Source organism: Delphinus delphis, chromosome 9 (genome assembly GCF_949987515.2).
Source record: "Delphinus delphis chromosome 9, mDelDel1.2, whole genome shotgun sequence".
In the NCBI taxonomy this organism is placed as follows: Eukaryota; Metazoa; Chordata; class Mammalia; order Artiodactyla; family Delphinidae; genus Delphinus; species Delphinus delphis.
In genome coordinates this window covers 36,488,838-36,504,583 of record NC_082691.1, presented here as the reverse complement: position 1 = coordinate 36,504,583, position 15,746 = coordinate 36,488,838, and the positions used below count along the sequence as shown (strand labels likewise).

General features: G+C 36.5%; 1 protein-coding gene across 1 annotated transcript in view; it reads left to right on the top strand.

Moving 5' to 3' along the window:
- HDAC9 (histone deacetylase 9) overlaps positions 1-15,746 on the top strand; it is an 806,539-nt gene that overhangs the window by 412,306 nt on the left and 378,487 nt on the right. The window contains exon 12 of the mRNA XM_060020406.1: positions 7,059-7,322. Coding sequence (XP_059876389.1) covers positions 7,059-7,322 — 264 coding nt within the window. The remainder of the gene's footprint in view (positions 1-7,058; positions 7,323-15,746) is intronic.

Here is a 15,746-nt window from a genome sequence, read left to right as displayed (position 1 = left end):
ATTTAACTTTGCTTCTGCTGGTTATTTCCCTAAAATGCACAGAAGCAAAATGGCATGTAGTATTTTGGCTTGAGTCGGAGTTCTTCTCTAAGTAGACCTCTTGATTTGAAAGCCCTCCAAGCTCTGGTTGTTTTTGAGAACAGTTGGTACATACCTAATCTATTTGTGAATTGAGGCAGAATTTTATCATTATTTTTAAATCTAGTTTCCTTGGAGCTTAAGGGAAGGGTTTTATTTTCCAAAAGAAGTATTTTACATTTATTTAAAAGAAAAAAAAAAAAACTTATGCTATTGCCGTTCCCCAAGTAAAATCTGTCTTAAAATCTGAGGCAAAATAAGAAAGTGATGAATAGGGTTGAAGGTCATTTTGCATGGTTTAATTCAAACACTTGTGCTGAATGGTTTGTTGGCAATTTCAGAAAATCAGATGTCTATCAGAAACAGATTTACTCCTTATATACTCCGTTCTTAGTTTGATATTCCATATCTAAAGATATTTGTGGGGACATGAAGGATTTCTGTGGCTAAAGTTAAAAATATAAATGTTGGTTTCTAGAATTTTATCAAACAATGTAACTTATACAGAGATGGTCTTAAATGGGTCAATGTGTAAAGATTAGCAGCACAGCCTTTAAATATTATTTAATGAATTTTACACCATTTGCCAATAGATTATATGATGTTCAACGTGGAATTATGTTGAACATCATATAATATAACAAAGTCCAAACATTGAAATTGTGGACTTGCTATAGTTATGACCCTAGCAGGGATTGATAAGAATTCAAGCGTCGAGTTATAATACTTGAAGCTGTGAGCAGTTTGGATAAATTATCATGCTATCTGGTCTATAAACTCTCCAGTGTAAGTGTGTATAGTGTGTGTGTTACAAACCCAAATGGTGATGGACCGCCTGCAGCATTCTTAGTGTTTGGTACGATTGCTGTACAGTAGCATGGAGAATACAGAGACATGCTGACAGATGAGGAAAAGCACAGATAAAAGGAGTAGAAGAAGCTGCTCAGCCGTCATCTTCTTCATCTCAGCTGGGTTCCCTACCAAAGTAACTCACCTGGTGTCAGACGAATGACACACAGTGTGTTTTACAGATGGGGCCTCAGCCGAGACTCACACAGGCTTACACATTTATCTGTCACACAGATGTTTCTTCTTGTGTTTTCTAGCCAGCAAGGCAACAGCTCAGCTTTGCTGGGGGATCACCTCCAGATGTTCAACCAAAGAGAGACCCTGCCACCCCACTGAGAGTAAGCAGACAGCTCCTCCCTGCAGCTGGGGCCACTCAGCAACAGTACAAATTAGAAAAGGGTTTGCTCATACCTTCTTTGTAATGGTCACATTTGTAGTTCAGAAACACATAGAAGACAACATAGTCCAAACACTGGATTTCCTAGTAAATAGTCAGAAACTTACAAATAACAACAAGTAGCTTTTCACTTTAAAAATCTGAAATAAGTCAAACTGGCAGGCAGGTTTTCTGTGACTTTTGTTTGCAGATCTTCTTGATGTTTATTGCTGATTTTTCCACTCCGGCAAATTTGACTGTTTAAATAAAAACAGCTTGAGTCAAATATCTAAAAAGAATAAGTGTAGGTTAACTCCCTCTGTGCATTTATATTTTGCAAACCGGTCTCCAGGAGATCCCATTTATTTCTTTTGTATTTTTTGAAACTTCACAAAGAGCATGTTTTATTCCATAAATGGTGAAAAAGTAGTAGTTATTATGCAAGTGGATACTGGCATTCGCCTCATAACCTGGGGGAAAAAAACGTGTCAAAGCTTTGTTGCTAAGCACTAATTAAGTTTTCAGATATTTATGAAGACAAGTGAGAGAGAAACAAGGATAAATCCTAGATTTTAGACTCGTGCCACTGGGTAATGCTGTTTACTCAGATGAGAAAAATTAGGTGATCAATACATTTGGGTGCAATGGGAATAAAGGTTATCTTTGAGCTACTTAAAGTTTCTGATGCCTGTTGGATATTTTAGGTCTAAGTGATGACGTTAGGTAAGCAGCTGAATATGCAAGTTTGGAGCTCAGGGGAGACATTGGAATTGTTTATATGAATTCAGTTGTCATTGGAATATAGCCGTTTGAGAGGAGAATGCAGAGTGGAAGGGTATAAAAAGTTCTAGGTGTCTTCTCTTCTCTGTAGATGACTCGGCTTTCACTTGGGCATGAAATTCCTTCTCTATAAAATAAGGATTTGAAGAATGTTATGAGAAAATTTCCAATTCCAACATTTTATATCTATATGATCTCCACTCATAAGTCACAGTTTCGTGTCAAGAAGCATTTCTTTTACAAACCCGTAAGGAGTTCTGCCCTTGGAAGAGATCATTTTGCCGTCTGGCCTTCTTGTCCAGTTATCATAGCATTATCCATTCTGGCACTTTTCTCCCTCGTGTTTCCTTTAGTCCAGCAGAAGCGTAGATGAATCCAGAGGCACCGGAACAAACAGTATTGTTTCTGTGTTGTACACTGGAAATTGTTATACACACTTTCATGTATGTCGCTATGTCAGTGCGGTGGTAAATACCAAATGTGATTCATGGACTAAATGATGTGATTTCTGGGCACTCCGGTGACCTCAGAAATACATTAACAGATCGGATTTTCTGTTAAAGGTTTTCTGTTAAAATGTACATATGATTTATTCTGTAACCACTCAGCATTTTGTCAGTATTAAAGATTTTCTTTGACGTATTTGCTATCTGTAGGAAATTATATTTCAGTAAATTCACATATATCTTGTCTCGTCTTTGACTACACCACTGTTAGTAATATCAATCTCTTACTTTCAAAGATGCTATGATTTTGTCATGTTTTCTTTTCTAAAATGCTTCATCCTGACTGCACCTGTTAATATCCTATTTCAAGTGCCACTGGATTTGGTATTTATGCAGTCATTATTGACTTTAACGAGAGAGATTTCAGTCAAATAGTGTGGATGAAAGCCTAGTTGGCGAGAACTCTAAAGAGAATGAGACAAGAGAAATGAAGACAATGAAGAGAAATAACTCAAGAAGTTTTACTGTGAAGGAAGGTACATAATGGGTTTGGGGGTGGGGGTGGTCAAGGGAGGTTTCATTTAAAATGGATGATAAGACTGAAGGTGTCCAAGTGAAAGTACTGCAGCAGAGAATGGAAATGAGTGATCGAGGACAGAGTGGATAACTGCAGGAATGGATAGGACCCAGGGCATTAAGCTGAGGGGTTGACTAAGATAGGGCTGCAGACCTTTCTTTCACTGTAACAGGAGGAAGAGTGAGTGGGGAGGCTTGGTAGAAGAATGTTGAGTTTCTCTGGTGGTGCTTCTATTTGCTCACCGAAATAAGAAGCAAAGGTAGCAGGAGTGAGGAAGAGGTCTGGATATTAGAGGTTTGAGGAGAGAGGAAGTAATTTGAAATAGTCATTGAAAGAGTGGGAGAAAATTAACTAGAGAAATGTACTAGGATTTCCAGGCAGCACTGAGGGTCCGTTTGAGGGTTACGATCACAAATTTGAAGAAAAACACTCAGCATGACTGTAATTTGTTTATTTGTTTCCTAGCTTATTCAGCTGCTTGGGTTTGGCAGGGATTTAGTATTAACCAAGGTTAGAAGTCTTACTTATACAGTAAAATCCATATTGCAAAGGGCAGGGTAGTTGAAGATAATAAGCGAGTGATTTTTATCGATGGAGAATGGAACCTAGTCCCTCAAGGAAGGAAGTCGGGGAACGAGGGCGGTGGCGGTGATGGGCAGTGAGAATGTCTTAGGCTCGGGAGCTTGGAAGACCCTCCAGTGGTGAGGAATGATTGGGGTCAGAATATTCTGAGGGTGAGCCAGAAGAAAGAAATGATGTTTGAAATTGAGGTTTAGGAGAGTGTACAGTTACCAACGAAGACCAGGTCATTGGGAGCTGAGGTAGGGTGGAGGACAAGACCATTGGAGGTTAGGAGGTCAAGGCAGTGAGAGGCCACGCTGGAACTGAAGCTGAGGAGAGAAATAGCAACAGGAACGTCTTTTTACTTAGCGGGTGGCATCTGTAACTTCCTCTTGGTTATTAAATACTCCCTGTAGTCAAACATCCAGAAGCTGGATAAGATGCAGAGTCACCCACAGGAAGCAGGAAGTTTTTTTTTTTTTTTTTTTTTTTTTTTTTTTTTGCTGTACGAGGGCCTCTCACTGCTGTGGCCTCTCCCGTTGTGGAGCACAGGCTCCGGACGCACAGGCTCAGCGGCCATGGCTCACGGGCCCAGCCGCTCCCATGGCATGTGGGATCTTCCCGGACCAGGGTATGAACCCGTGTCCCCTGCATCGGCAGGTGGACGTTCAACCACTGCGCCACCAGGGAAGCCCAGCAGAAACTTTTGATGTGGCATTTCCTGGACACTGGTCATGTGCTCTCTGGCTGACCTTTCATGAATGGCCTTTAGTTCCTGTCCTGTGGCCACACATCCCATAGAGTTTTTTTTCTTTTGCCCTCACAGAGGCTCTTATGGGCAGGATTGTTTGACCACCTTGTGGAGGCGTCTCTGACCCACCGGTATCCTTGGCCCATCAGCTCTGATGAGCTATAGCTCCCGTGAACGTTTCCAGCGAAGCTTTGGTAGCAAGAGGGGGACTTTCTACAGCTCAGTACATCCATCCGTAAGATGAATTGCAGCAGTCTTCTGGCAGATAGTCTTTCTGAGGGGCTCTTGCAGCCTCCTTCACCTGACTAGTACTTTTTCTAAGTAAATCTCTTCTCCCCACAAAATCCTCTAACCTGCTCTTGTATGTCATCCTAGGTTAGTGATGGAGGTCAAAGTTGTAGGCCTGGCTGATGACCTCTCTGTCTCTCTCTCTCTTTCTTTCTCTCTCTCTCTCTTTCTCTGTCTCTCTCTCTCTCTCTGAAAAAATGAGTGGGTGTTTGTCACCGAATGTTCTTATCTCTGGTGTCCCAGCTAAAACCGGAGCTTTTCAGTTAAAACCCTGCTCGTTTTCTGTGGTGTTAGATGTTTTTTTTCCCTAGCCAATTAAATGGAATTTTACAATTGTGTAGTCAGAGTCCAGGAATATTACATTGTCTCTTTCCTCCAAAATCTCAGCAGTGTTCAAGTTATTATGTATTTAAGACAAGAAGAGCTGATAAGTGTTCACGATTGGTACAAAAGTCCTGCAGATAGTTTCCTAAAAAGTACCTAAAAACATTTAAAGCATGGTGGGATGAATGTTCTCCTTATACTAACTGTCCAGGAACAATAGACGTTAGATTGTAGGCACGAAGGAAATTAATATTTAAGTTTACCTTCTTCATTTTGATATAAGTTTTGATTGGTATGTATTCTCTTTGCTTGATCATGTCTAGTTTAGGATAAGTGATGTTTAGGTCTTATATATGGTTTATCCTAAGTTATATTTTATTTCTCTAGAAGCTTATTCACAACCCAAATATATTATAAACTGTGCTACCCTCTCCAAAATCGTCTTCCAGCTTTCTCTCCCTGTCTTCCTGTGCTCAAACCCCACTGGCCTTTCAATGGCTCAAACGCATGGGGCTCCTCTTTCAGTCCACACACTGTGCCTTCTGCCAGAAGTGCTCCTGATTTCCACTCCTTACACATACCCAACGACTCCTGTCCATCCTTCATCTTTCATGTCTCAGCCTAAACATAGACCTTCCTCAGTGAAACCTTCCTTCATACTCCACACTTCCCCTCCTATACCAACTAGTGTGTTGTTTTCTTTTAACACCCTGTGTTTCTGTTTTTTTTCATTTACCACACTTGAAAAGAAGAACAAATTTATGTATCTATTTGGTGCCTTTCTAACACTCTAAACTATAAGCTCCATGAGGGCAGGGCAGTGGCTGTTTTCCCAGTGCCTAGCAGGGTGTCTTGAACATAGTTGGTACTCAGTAAATATTTGTTGAACAAATGAATGAAAACTCCCAGGATAATTATACTACAGTGAAATGGAAAGGCTTTGTCAGCGTATGCAGGGCATTGGAGGAATGATCTGAGAGGTTAAAGACACCCTGCAAAGTTTGAGTTCTTATGTATTCTAACTCTACAGTATGTGTTTAGTTTTAAAAACATAGGTGTGAGTGGGAGGTAAATTTGAATTTTTCATAGAAAAATCTGTATTCATGATTTTTGTGGTGGTATTCTAACCGTGCTGCTCATTAATAATAATTGGTGTGTTGCTTACATGGGCACTGACTCAGCAGAAAATTCTAACCACTCTTGAAAACACAGTTCAAGATCTGCAGATGATCAGTCAATAGGGTCCTTGTCAAATAAAACAAAAAGCCTACACGAGATGGAATCATCTTGAGAATTTTTCCCCATATACTGAGCTTTTATACTATGGCATTTTGCTATTGTTTAAGATAGGTGTGTTGTCAATTATTTTTTTAATGATAATTCATACACTTCTGAAGATTAAGTCTGATTTAATTTACAAAATAAAAGGTCTAAATAATAATTTTCAAATTAAAAAGAATTCCTTGTCTCTCTCCTGTTATTTAATTTACATTTGGATATGTTTATAAAACATTTTTAGTGCTGTCAATTTTTTTTTAATTCCACATCTTTTTAAAGTTCAGGATTTCAAAATCAGTATATCCATGTTTTAGAAGTATATATGAAGGTCTTTTATCATTTGACCATTTAGGTATAGGAAAATTAATAGGCAAGAAGAACCCTTAGCATTTGTGCTTCTGCCTTTTACAGTGGTTGCCATTTGTTGGAAAATGAGATTGTGAAAGTTTTGTGGTTTCCATAGAAAAAGTTTATTATTTACTTTTTTCCAAAAGAGTGATGTAGTTTTAAAAACCACTTAAAGACTTCATTCCCTGTCTAGGACACCAATACAATATGGAATTGATGGGACTGCTTCAGATTTAGTACTACTGAGGAAGTTTGTTGCATACAAATTCATTCTGAAAGGAATGTTCAGAGATTAGACATCAGAGTGTACTGAAGTAGAGTCATAAGAAATCAAAGTGTTTATTGCTGCTCTGTTACCACCAAGAACTATTGAATTTTGAACCCCTGAACGCTCTCTTCTAGCTACTTTCGAAATCTATTGAACAACTGAAGCAACCAGGCAGTCACCTCGAGGAAGCGGAGGAAGAGCTTCAGGGGGACCAGGCGATGCAGGAAGACAGAGCGCCCTCTAGTGGCAACAGCACTAGGAGTGACAGCAGTGCTTGTGTGGATGACGCATTGGGACAAGTTGGGGCTGTGAAGGTCAAGGAGGAACCAGTGGACAGTGATGAAGATGCTCAGATCCAGGAAATGGAATCTGGGGAGCAGGCTGCTTTTATGCAACAGGTAATAGGCAAAGATTTAGCTCCAGGATTTGTAATTAAAGTCATTATCTGAATATGAAATGCATTGCAGGCTTTGGTAAATGGATATAATTTCCTATCCTATTATATCTCTGAATGATTTGACTTTAGTGTTTAAGGATTCTAATGCAGATATATCTATATATAGATCTTTCTATATACTGATCTCTATATAGATATCAAGGTTTCATTGAAACTCTACTGGTAAGGAAATACCTGTTACACTAAAATTATACTACATCAGTATCCAAGTAATAGGGTTTTAATTCATCCCAAAGCCTGCCCCACCAGTTACTTCTAAGGAAAACGAAATCACTGTTGTTTTTAGTTTATCTGTTGAGATCAGTGACTGCTGGATATAGTTTCCCAGTCTGGTCAATGAAACATTCTATTAGTTCTTGATTTTTTTGATATGCAGAATTCAATTTTCACACTGTTGTACATAATGTATCATACTACAGTCTTGAACCCTGTTAAAGGTAGTCAGCCCTTCCTTCCTCTCTCTTTTTTTGTTAAGTGAAATGTTCTGGTTACTATGCCAGTAGTCCTAGGTTATTGTATAGATTGCAACTGAAAATTTTAGGAATAGAGGTGGTTTTAAATATATAGATGCAAAGTACAGCACAGCACTATTTTAAATATTACATTATGTCTCACCTAGTACTGCTCATTTCATTTTTATCCTGTGTTATTTGATGACATTGTTTATTGAAAAAGATCAAATGAAGCAGATGCAAATGTTGGCAAGAAGTAATGTGCAGCATTATGGTCCAATCAGATACTGTATTGTATCTACAGTTGTGGAAAACATAGTAACGGTGTGATTATTATCTGATATGAAGTCAAAATCGTGTTTAAAAGAAGAAGGTGTATCATGTTTGATAATCATTGTCACTAGGATCTCTTTAATATAATTCCATAATGACATGGCATATACCATACTATTTTGGCAAATAAAAAATTAGGAAAGTTAGGTTTAACAAAAGAATCTACTTGTACATAATGCACCTTCAGAAGGACTATGTCCTTTGATGTTATGAAATGCAAACAACTTTGAAGGCAACAGTAGACTGTTTATTTAAGTCAGTTCTTTGTCAGGTTCCTGCTGTTCTACAGAAAACTGATTCTATGAGGCCGAACAGGAAATGCCTTGTGGAATCAGGAAGTCCAAGTGATTCATGTACTGAGGAATGTAGGGAAAAAAAAAAAAAACGGAGGATAGTGTTTTACTCTCTCTGTTTTTAAAGGGCACTCTATGAATTGATTTATTGTCTAAGAAAATAACACCACAAGTAGGGAAATTGTTAAGGAAGCTTTTCACTGGAACATTTCCTTCATACTCCCTTTTGATATGTTTACCTTGTTTTATAGGTTTACTTTTGTTAAGCTAGTTAAAGATTCGTTGTATTAAGACCCCTTTAATATGGATAATCCAAATTGACCTAGAATCTTTGTGAGGTTTTTTTCTATTAAAATATTTATATTTCTAAATCCAAGGCATTTTAAGGTGTAGTATCCTGTTTCAAAGGAGATATAGCAGTTTTGCCAAATGTAGACCTTGTACAACTGTATGTTACTGGCACGTGTTGTTTACATTTTGCTGTGACATTTTAAAATATTTCTTAAAAAAGCTTACTGCTAAAGATACATTATCCTTTTTTAAAAAGTCTCCATTCAAATTAAATTAACATAACTAGAAGTTAGAAAGTTTAAAACATTTCCATATAATGAAAGTCCTGATAATTTGACAAATAGCTGTAATAGGCAACACTTCCTACTACCAACGTATTTTGGTTAGTATATTCCTTCAGATTAAAATGACTTTTTGTCAGTTGTTTTGCATTAAAAATATGACATTCCTAAGATAAAATTGTTTATTTTTCCCATCTCATAAATATACATTTTCTTTAAAGTCTTTTTTCAATCTCATAAAAAAGGGATAGTGCATCTTTTAAAATACATTTTATTTGGGGAGGAACATGTGGCTGAGCAGGCTTTTGTATAATATTACTGCAAAGATATGTAATCACAAACAAAAAAAAAACCCTATTTTTTATAATGTCATTTGAGAGAGCTTCATCAGTACAGTTGGTGGACGTTAATTGTTTGAATTTGATAGTCTTTGAATTTAATCAAGAAACTACCTGGAACCAGTGAAAAGGAAAGCTGGACTTAAATAATCTTAGAGCTAATTGATAAATGTCTCTTTTAAAATCTACTGTATTTATTATAATTTACACCCTTGAAGGTGATCTCTTGTTTTGTGTTGTAAATATATTGTTTGTATGTTTCTCTTCTTGCCTTCTGTTATAAGTCTCTTCCTTTCTCAAATAAAGTTTTTTTTAAAAGATCCCCTTTCATACATATGGCTTTGTGTAAACTTGATATATTTAATCGAATTTGAAGCTCATGCACTAGGTCTCATATACCAAAATATATTGCCATTCTTTGTTGAAACAAGAAAATAAAGATCTTTCGAGCAGTTACTTCTAATGCCATTAAAAATAATAAATTCAGCAATAGTGACTTTAACCTGTTTACATCAGCCATTGTCACATAGCAAACACATGTAAAATTTGTTGCAGTTTTATTTTCCCCGCGTGGCCTTTTTCGTATGTTATCATCTTTGATGTCAACTTCTAAATATAAAATTTTATATAAATAGATATCAGTTCCTAACTTTGCTCAACTTAAAAAATTATTTTTAAAAAGGTTAATATAATCCCTTGAATATGTCAAGCACTCAATAAAATATTAAAATGAATAATTTTCTGTGTATCATAATAGTTATATCTATTACAGTAAGGACCTGACCTACAAGTATAAAGTGACAGTACATAAATTTAAAGAGAAAAGAGTAATTAAATGACCTCCCCTTATATGGAAACAATTATTATAATAGTAGTGTGAAGAATAAGGAGCCTGACTCAAGTGAAGGGAACCGGACCATATACATCCAAGGGTTCCTGTTCCTTTTCTGGTCAGTTGCAAGCAAAACTTACTAGTCAGTACTTCATAATGTGTTACTGTGTATTTGGTTCAATAGGTTAAAAATATTTGTTTTATATTCTTTGATTCTCTTTAAACTTCAATAGTGTCACATGAGGTAAAGCTACTCTAATTCTGGAGCTAATATCATTGAGTATTATGAAATGGATTATCATTCCATAGTGCTGTAAACTAGATAATTTGGTCAGAATTGTGGAAATACCATTGATGCTAGTCATAATTTCCTGAAAATTGCCTTTGGACGGTAAAATTACAAAATTAACTTGGTACTAGAGATCCTCAAAAAAGAGTTGGAAGAATCAATTAGATAATGATTTTATACTGTGTGTCTGATTTCCAAAATGTACAGGGACTGATAACTGCATCAATATTAGAAACTTCTTCTTCAGAAAAATAGTTTTTGCCAGGACCTGAAATGAATAACCATTAGATTTCCTCTTCTGATAGTCAAGAGCTGCCTTCTCCCTGGTGAAGGTGGCTGCTGAAATGGAGACTGCTACTTTCCATAGTTCTAAGAAAGACAGTTTTTAAGAAATTTTTATGTTGCTTCATACTTCTTTTTTTCTAAAGTACGTTAAAAAGGAATTCAGACGCTAAACATTTTCTTGAAGCCTGGTACTCCACGGATATATAGGAGGACAACAGCATTTTTTTTAATTTGGCATTCCTTTGTGATTTTTTTTCCACTAATGGAAATATACAATTGTGGGTGTATAATTATGGGTGAACAATGATAAATAATCCAGGTGTACAAATTATAAGCATTTATAATCAGGGACTTAGAGATACTAGAGAAGGAGTTTGAGAGGTAGATTACCATCCCCTTTATTATTGATCATTCCTCCAACTGGATTTTAAAGGGAAAGTAAGGGGTGGGTGTGTGCAGGCAATCAAAGAAGTCAGGCAAATGAAGCAGGATATTGGGAATGTGACTTTACAGAACTAATCTATCTAGGTTTTAAAAGGCCTCTATTCTCATTTAAAGTAACTTCTTTAAGGCTTATAAACTGTAGGGTGTAGAAAATGCAACTTTGGGGGACCATCTTGATTTACAAAAAGACTTTTTTAACTATTGCAAATATGTAATGTACTAGGTATTGTTATAAGCACTTTACATCTTTTAAAGCATTAGTCCTCACAACAACCTTACAGGGTAGATATTATTGTCTCATTGTAGAGATGAGGGTGCTGGGGCCCAGTGAAGTCAAATCAGGTCAAGGTCACCCAGTTAGTGACAGTCTAGCTCCAGTTTGAAGCCCTTGTTCTCAGCCTCTACCACTGAGCTGTATTTGTGCAACAGTTCTTCTTACATGTCCAAGTCTCGCTCTCTCTCTTTGCATTTCCAAACTGTTTTGAATCCATTTTCTCTTTCAGTCATTGCTGTAAGTTAGGAGATCAGGACTCTTTTTTTATTCTAATTCACAGATGAGCAATCTAATTCTTGTACATTATGTTCAACTGTTTAGAATCATGAGAATTTGTGAGTCCCTTTTTTTCTGACCAGAGCCAGTCCTGAGATGGGGTGAAACAGTGACTGCACTTGGAATTAACTTTTGGGGAGAGTGAAAGAGACAAGATTTCAACCAGCTCACAGCTCTCCCTTGCCACTTCTTACCTTCATTCCCCAGCGAAGGGGAGGAGACTTCAATTTCTAAGCAGTCAGGACACTGCCTTTAAAAACTTTTTTGACGTATCAAAGATGCACTTGATAGTCACTTTGACATAAAATAGTCTGTATATAGTATTGTAAAAAAAAATAAATAAATAAGGATGTTTGTCTTGAGTTCTAGACCTCCTAAGTGGTTTTCCTATTGAAAAGTGCATAAAAATTGTCTTGAGGGAAGACGTTGACAATTGAGATTCCTGACCACACCCTGCAGAGGTTCTGATCCTGTTGTACTGACTGGGAGCCCAGCAATCTACATTTTTCAAGCCCTTTGGGAGAGTCTGATTGAGAAACAGTGCTCTGGAGATGGCCAAGGGCCCTAAACCACTTCTTAAAATATGTCTTGATTTTTAATAGTTTTTACCTAAGATTCTTTGATTCTCTGATTCATTGTTTTCGTAAGACTGTCTTGTATTTCTTGTATATTTCACCTGCATGTTAATTATAGGTCAAGTATAGTTGTAGTATAAATATAGGTTACTGTATTTACTGCTGTTAGTTCTTTGATAGTGTTTGTCTGTTTTGCTTCTCTCTTCTAATAGAATAATTTCCTGGTCTATTATGGAGTTTGCCAAGACGTGGCAAATTATTTTTCCTCAGAATTTCTGAGCTACTGTGGTATGTTGTTTTTTGTTTTTGTGTTTTTTATTGAGATAAAACTCATATAACATAAAATGCACCATTTTATCCATTTTCAAGTGTACAATTCAGTGGGTTTTAGTATATTCACGATGATGCGCAGCCATCACTACTTCCTAATTCCACAACATTTTCATCAACTCAAAGAAATTCTGTACCAGTTAAGCGTGGACACTCTTCATCCCGCACTCCTCCAACCCCTGGCAGCCACTAATCTACTTTATGTTCCTATGGATTTTCCTTTTGTGGACATTTTCATATAAATGAAATCATACATTATGTGGCCTTTTATGTGTCTGTGTCTGGCTTCTTGGACTTTGCATAATATTTTCAGGTTCCTCCACATTACAGCATGTATTAGTACTTCTTATGACTGGACAATATTCTGTTGTATGAATATACTATGTTTTGTTTATCCATTCATCAGCTGATGGACATTTGGGTGGTTTTCAGTTTTTGTGTATTACGAGTAATGCTGCTCTGAAAATTCGTGTACAGATTTTTATTTTAACATGTTTTCAGTGTTTTGGGGTATATAGCTAGGAGAGAAATTGCTGGGTTATCTGGTAACTCTGTTTAAGTTTTGAGGAACTGCTAAATTGTTTTCCACGGTGGCTGTTATATTCCCACCAGCAATCTATGAGGCATTCCAGTTTCTCCACATCTTCTCTAACACTTGTTATTTTCCTTTTTTTTTTCTTAACTTGTTGCCATCCTAGTGGATGTGAAATGATCATTGTTGTTGTGATTTCTGTTTCGCTAATGACTAATGATGTTGAACATTTTTTTCATTTATTTATTGGTTATTTGCTGATATTTGCTTATCTTCTTTAGAGAACTGTCTATTCAGGTCTCTTGCCCATTATTTAATTGGCTTATTTGTCTTTTTTACTGTTGAGTTGTAAGAGATTTTAAATATATTCTGGATACTAGACCGTTATCAGCTATATGAGTTGCAAGTATCTTCTCCCATCCCGTGGGTTGTCTTTTCATCTTCTTGATAGTGTCCTTTGATGCACAAACATTTTTAATTTTGTTGAAGTCTATTCATCTATTTTTTCTTTTGTTTTGAATATGTTTGCTTAATCCAGTGTCACAGAGATTTGCACCTATGTTTCCTTCCAAGTATTTTATAATTTTATAACTTACTTTTAGGTCTTTGATCTGTTTTGAGTTATGTACATTTTAAAATATTCTTCCATGCTTTTGTGTTATTTTTAAAGAGATAAGAACTTACTGATTAACGAACTCCACTTGCTCATCCATCATCTTCATTTTCCTCATTCCTAGTTGATTTTGGTCTTGCTTTTCCACCGTTCCTGATGTTGTCTCTTGTTGCCTTCTAGCTTTTGATGGTGCTTCTTTTTTTTTTTCTTCTCAGTTAAATGCTACAATCTTGATGTTTAATATAGCTAATATAAACTGAGGAAAATACTAAGTTTATTTTTCCGTTAAATGCTTTTTATTTTTCCTGGTGATCTTTAAAAGCTAAAATCAAAGTTATTTTTCTTCATTTATGTGGCTTTAAAATTCTGCCCTGGTTACTCATTTTTACTTATGTCTATGTTGCACTTAAATTGTATGTTGAAGTTATTACGTTCAAGTCTTTGATCTTTGTTCCTCTGTTGACAGAATTTCTGCAAAGAACTGTGTATTTGTACTTTCAAACTGGTAGCCACATGTAGCTAGTGAGAATTTAAAATGTGACTGGTATGAATTGAGATATGCTTTAGCGTAAAATAAACACCAGATTTCAAATGCATAGTATAGAAATATATTAATACTTAAGTAATGATGACATATATTCATTACATATTAAAAGATAGTATATTTTAAATATGTTATATAACATTATTAAAATTAATCTTACTTGCTTTCTTTTACCTCTTTAATGTGGCTATTAGAAAATTTAAGATTATATATGTAGCTTACATTTGGGGCTCACATTACATTAATGTTGTACACCACTGCTTTTAGATCATCTTCCTCTCATGTTAATAGACAGATCTCACTACATCATTTCGGAAATAGGTAGGCTATAAAATCTGAACAAATGAGTATTTGCTCTTGCCAGTATCTTTCTATTGCTGTAATTTAGTCTAACATAAAGGTATAAAATGTTGTGTTAGAAGAGATCTGTGGCATGTTAATGGTTTAAAGGTTTAAAGATCTGTTTCTTTTTTTTTGTTTGTTTTTTTTGTTTTTTGCGGTACGCGGGCCTCTCACTGCTGTGGCCTCTCCCATTGCGGAGCACAGGCTCCGGACGCACAGGTTCAGTGGCCATGGCTCACGGGCCCAGCCGCTCTGCGGCATATGGGATCTTCCCGGCCGGGGCACGAACCCATGTCCCCTGCATCGGCAGGCGAACTCTCAACCACTAGCGCCACCAGGGAAGCCCTCTTTCTTTTTTTACCTTAAAGACAACTCAAAGTCTATCACGTGTTTTGTTAATACTGTCAGTCTTAAAGACAGTACACTCATTGCTCCACTCTCATCTCAAAGTTAGTAAAAGTTCATCCTCTGTAAAATGTGCTGTTTTTTCTCACTCTTCCATTTCTGTCTTTGGAACCACCATTTAGACTCTGGGATGGATTATCATGAAGCCACCTTTGATCATCTCCTCTTCTTTATCTCTTATAAGCAGTTGGTATTCCTATTTCTGATTTCCAGCCATCATATCTCTTTACTCTCTCTTTGGCTCTGCTTTCCCTAGTCACTAACATAATTAATACTAAAACAATTTTTTTTTTATCATTTCAAGAGCTTCCTTCCACATCAGTGTCCTCTTTACATTAATTCAGTTAACTTACTGTGAAATTCCAATACCACTTTCCCATTCTCTATGGCAGAACATACAGTAATATCTTCCTAATATCTTTATCTAAATGTTATCATGGAACTTCAGTCCTCGTAATTCGACCTTTATATTCTGACCAGGCACTTATCCCTCCCAATCTAACTTAATCACTTTCCATGCAAAGCAAATTTCCAACTTGGGATTCCAATTGCATGAGTTTCATCAAGCTTTTTTCACTATCTGGAAAGCGCTTAACTTCCTTTTTCAAACCTTTCTTTGCTTTCTCCTTTATGCCA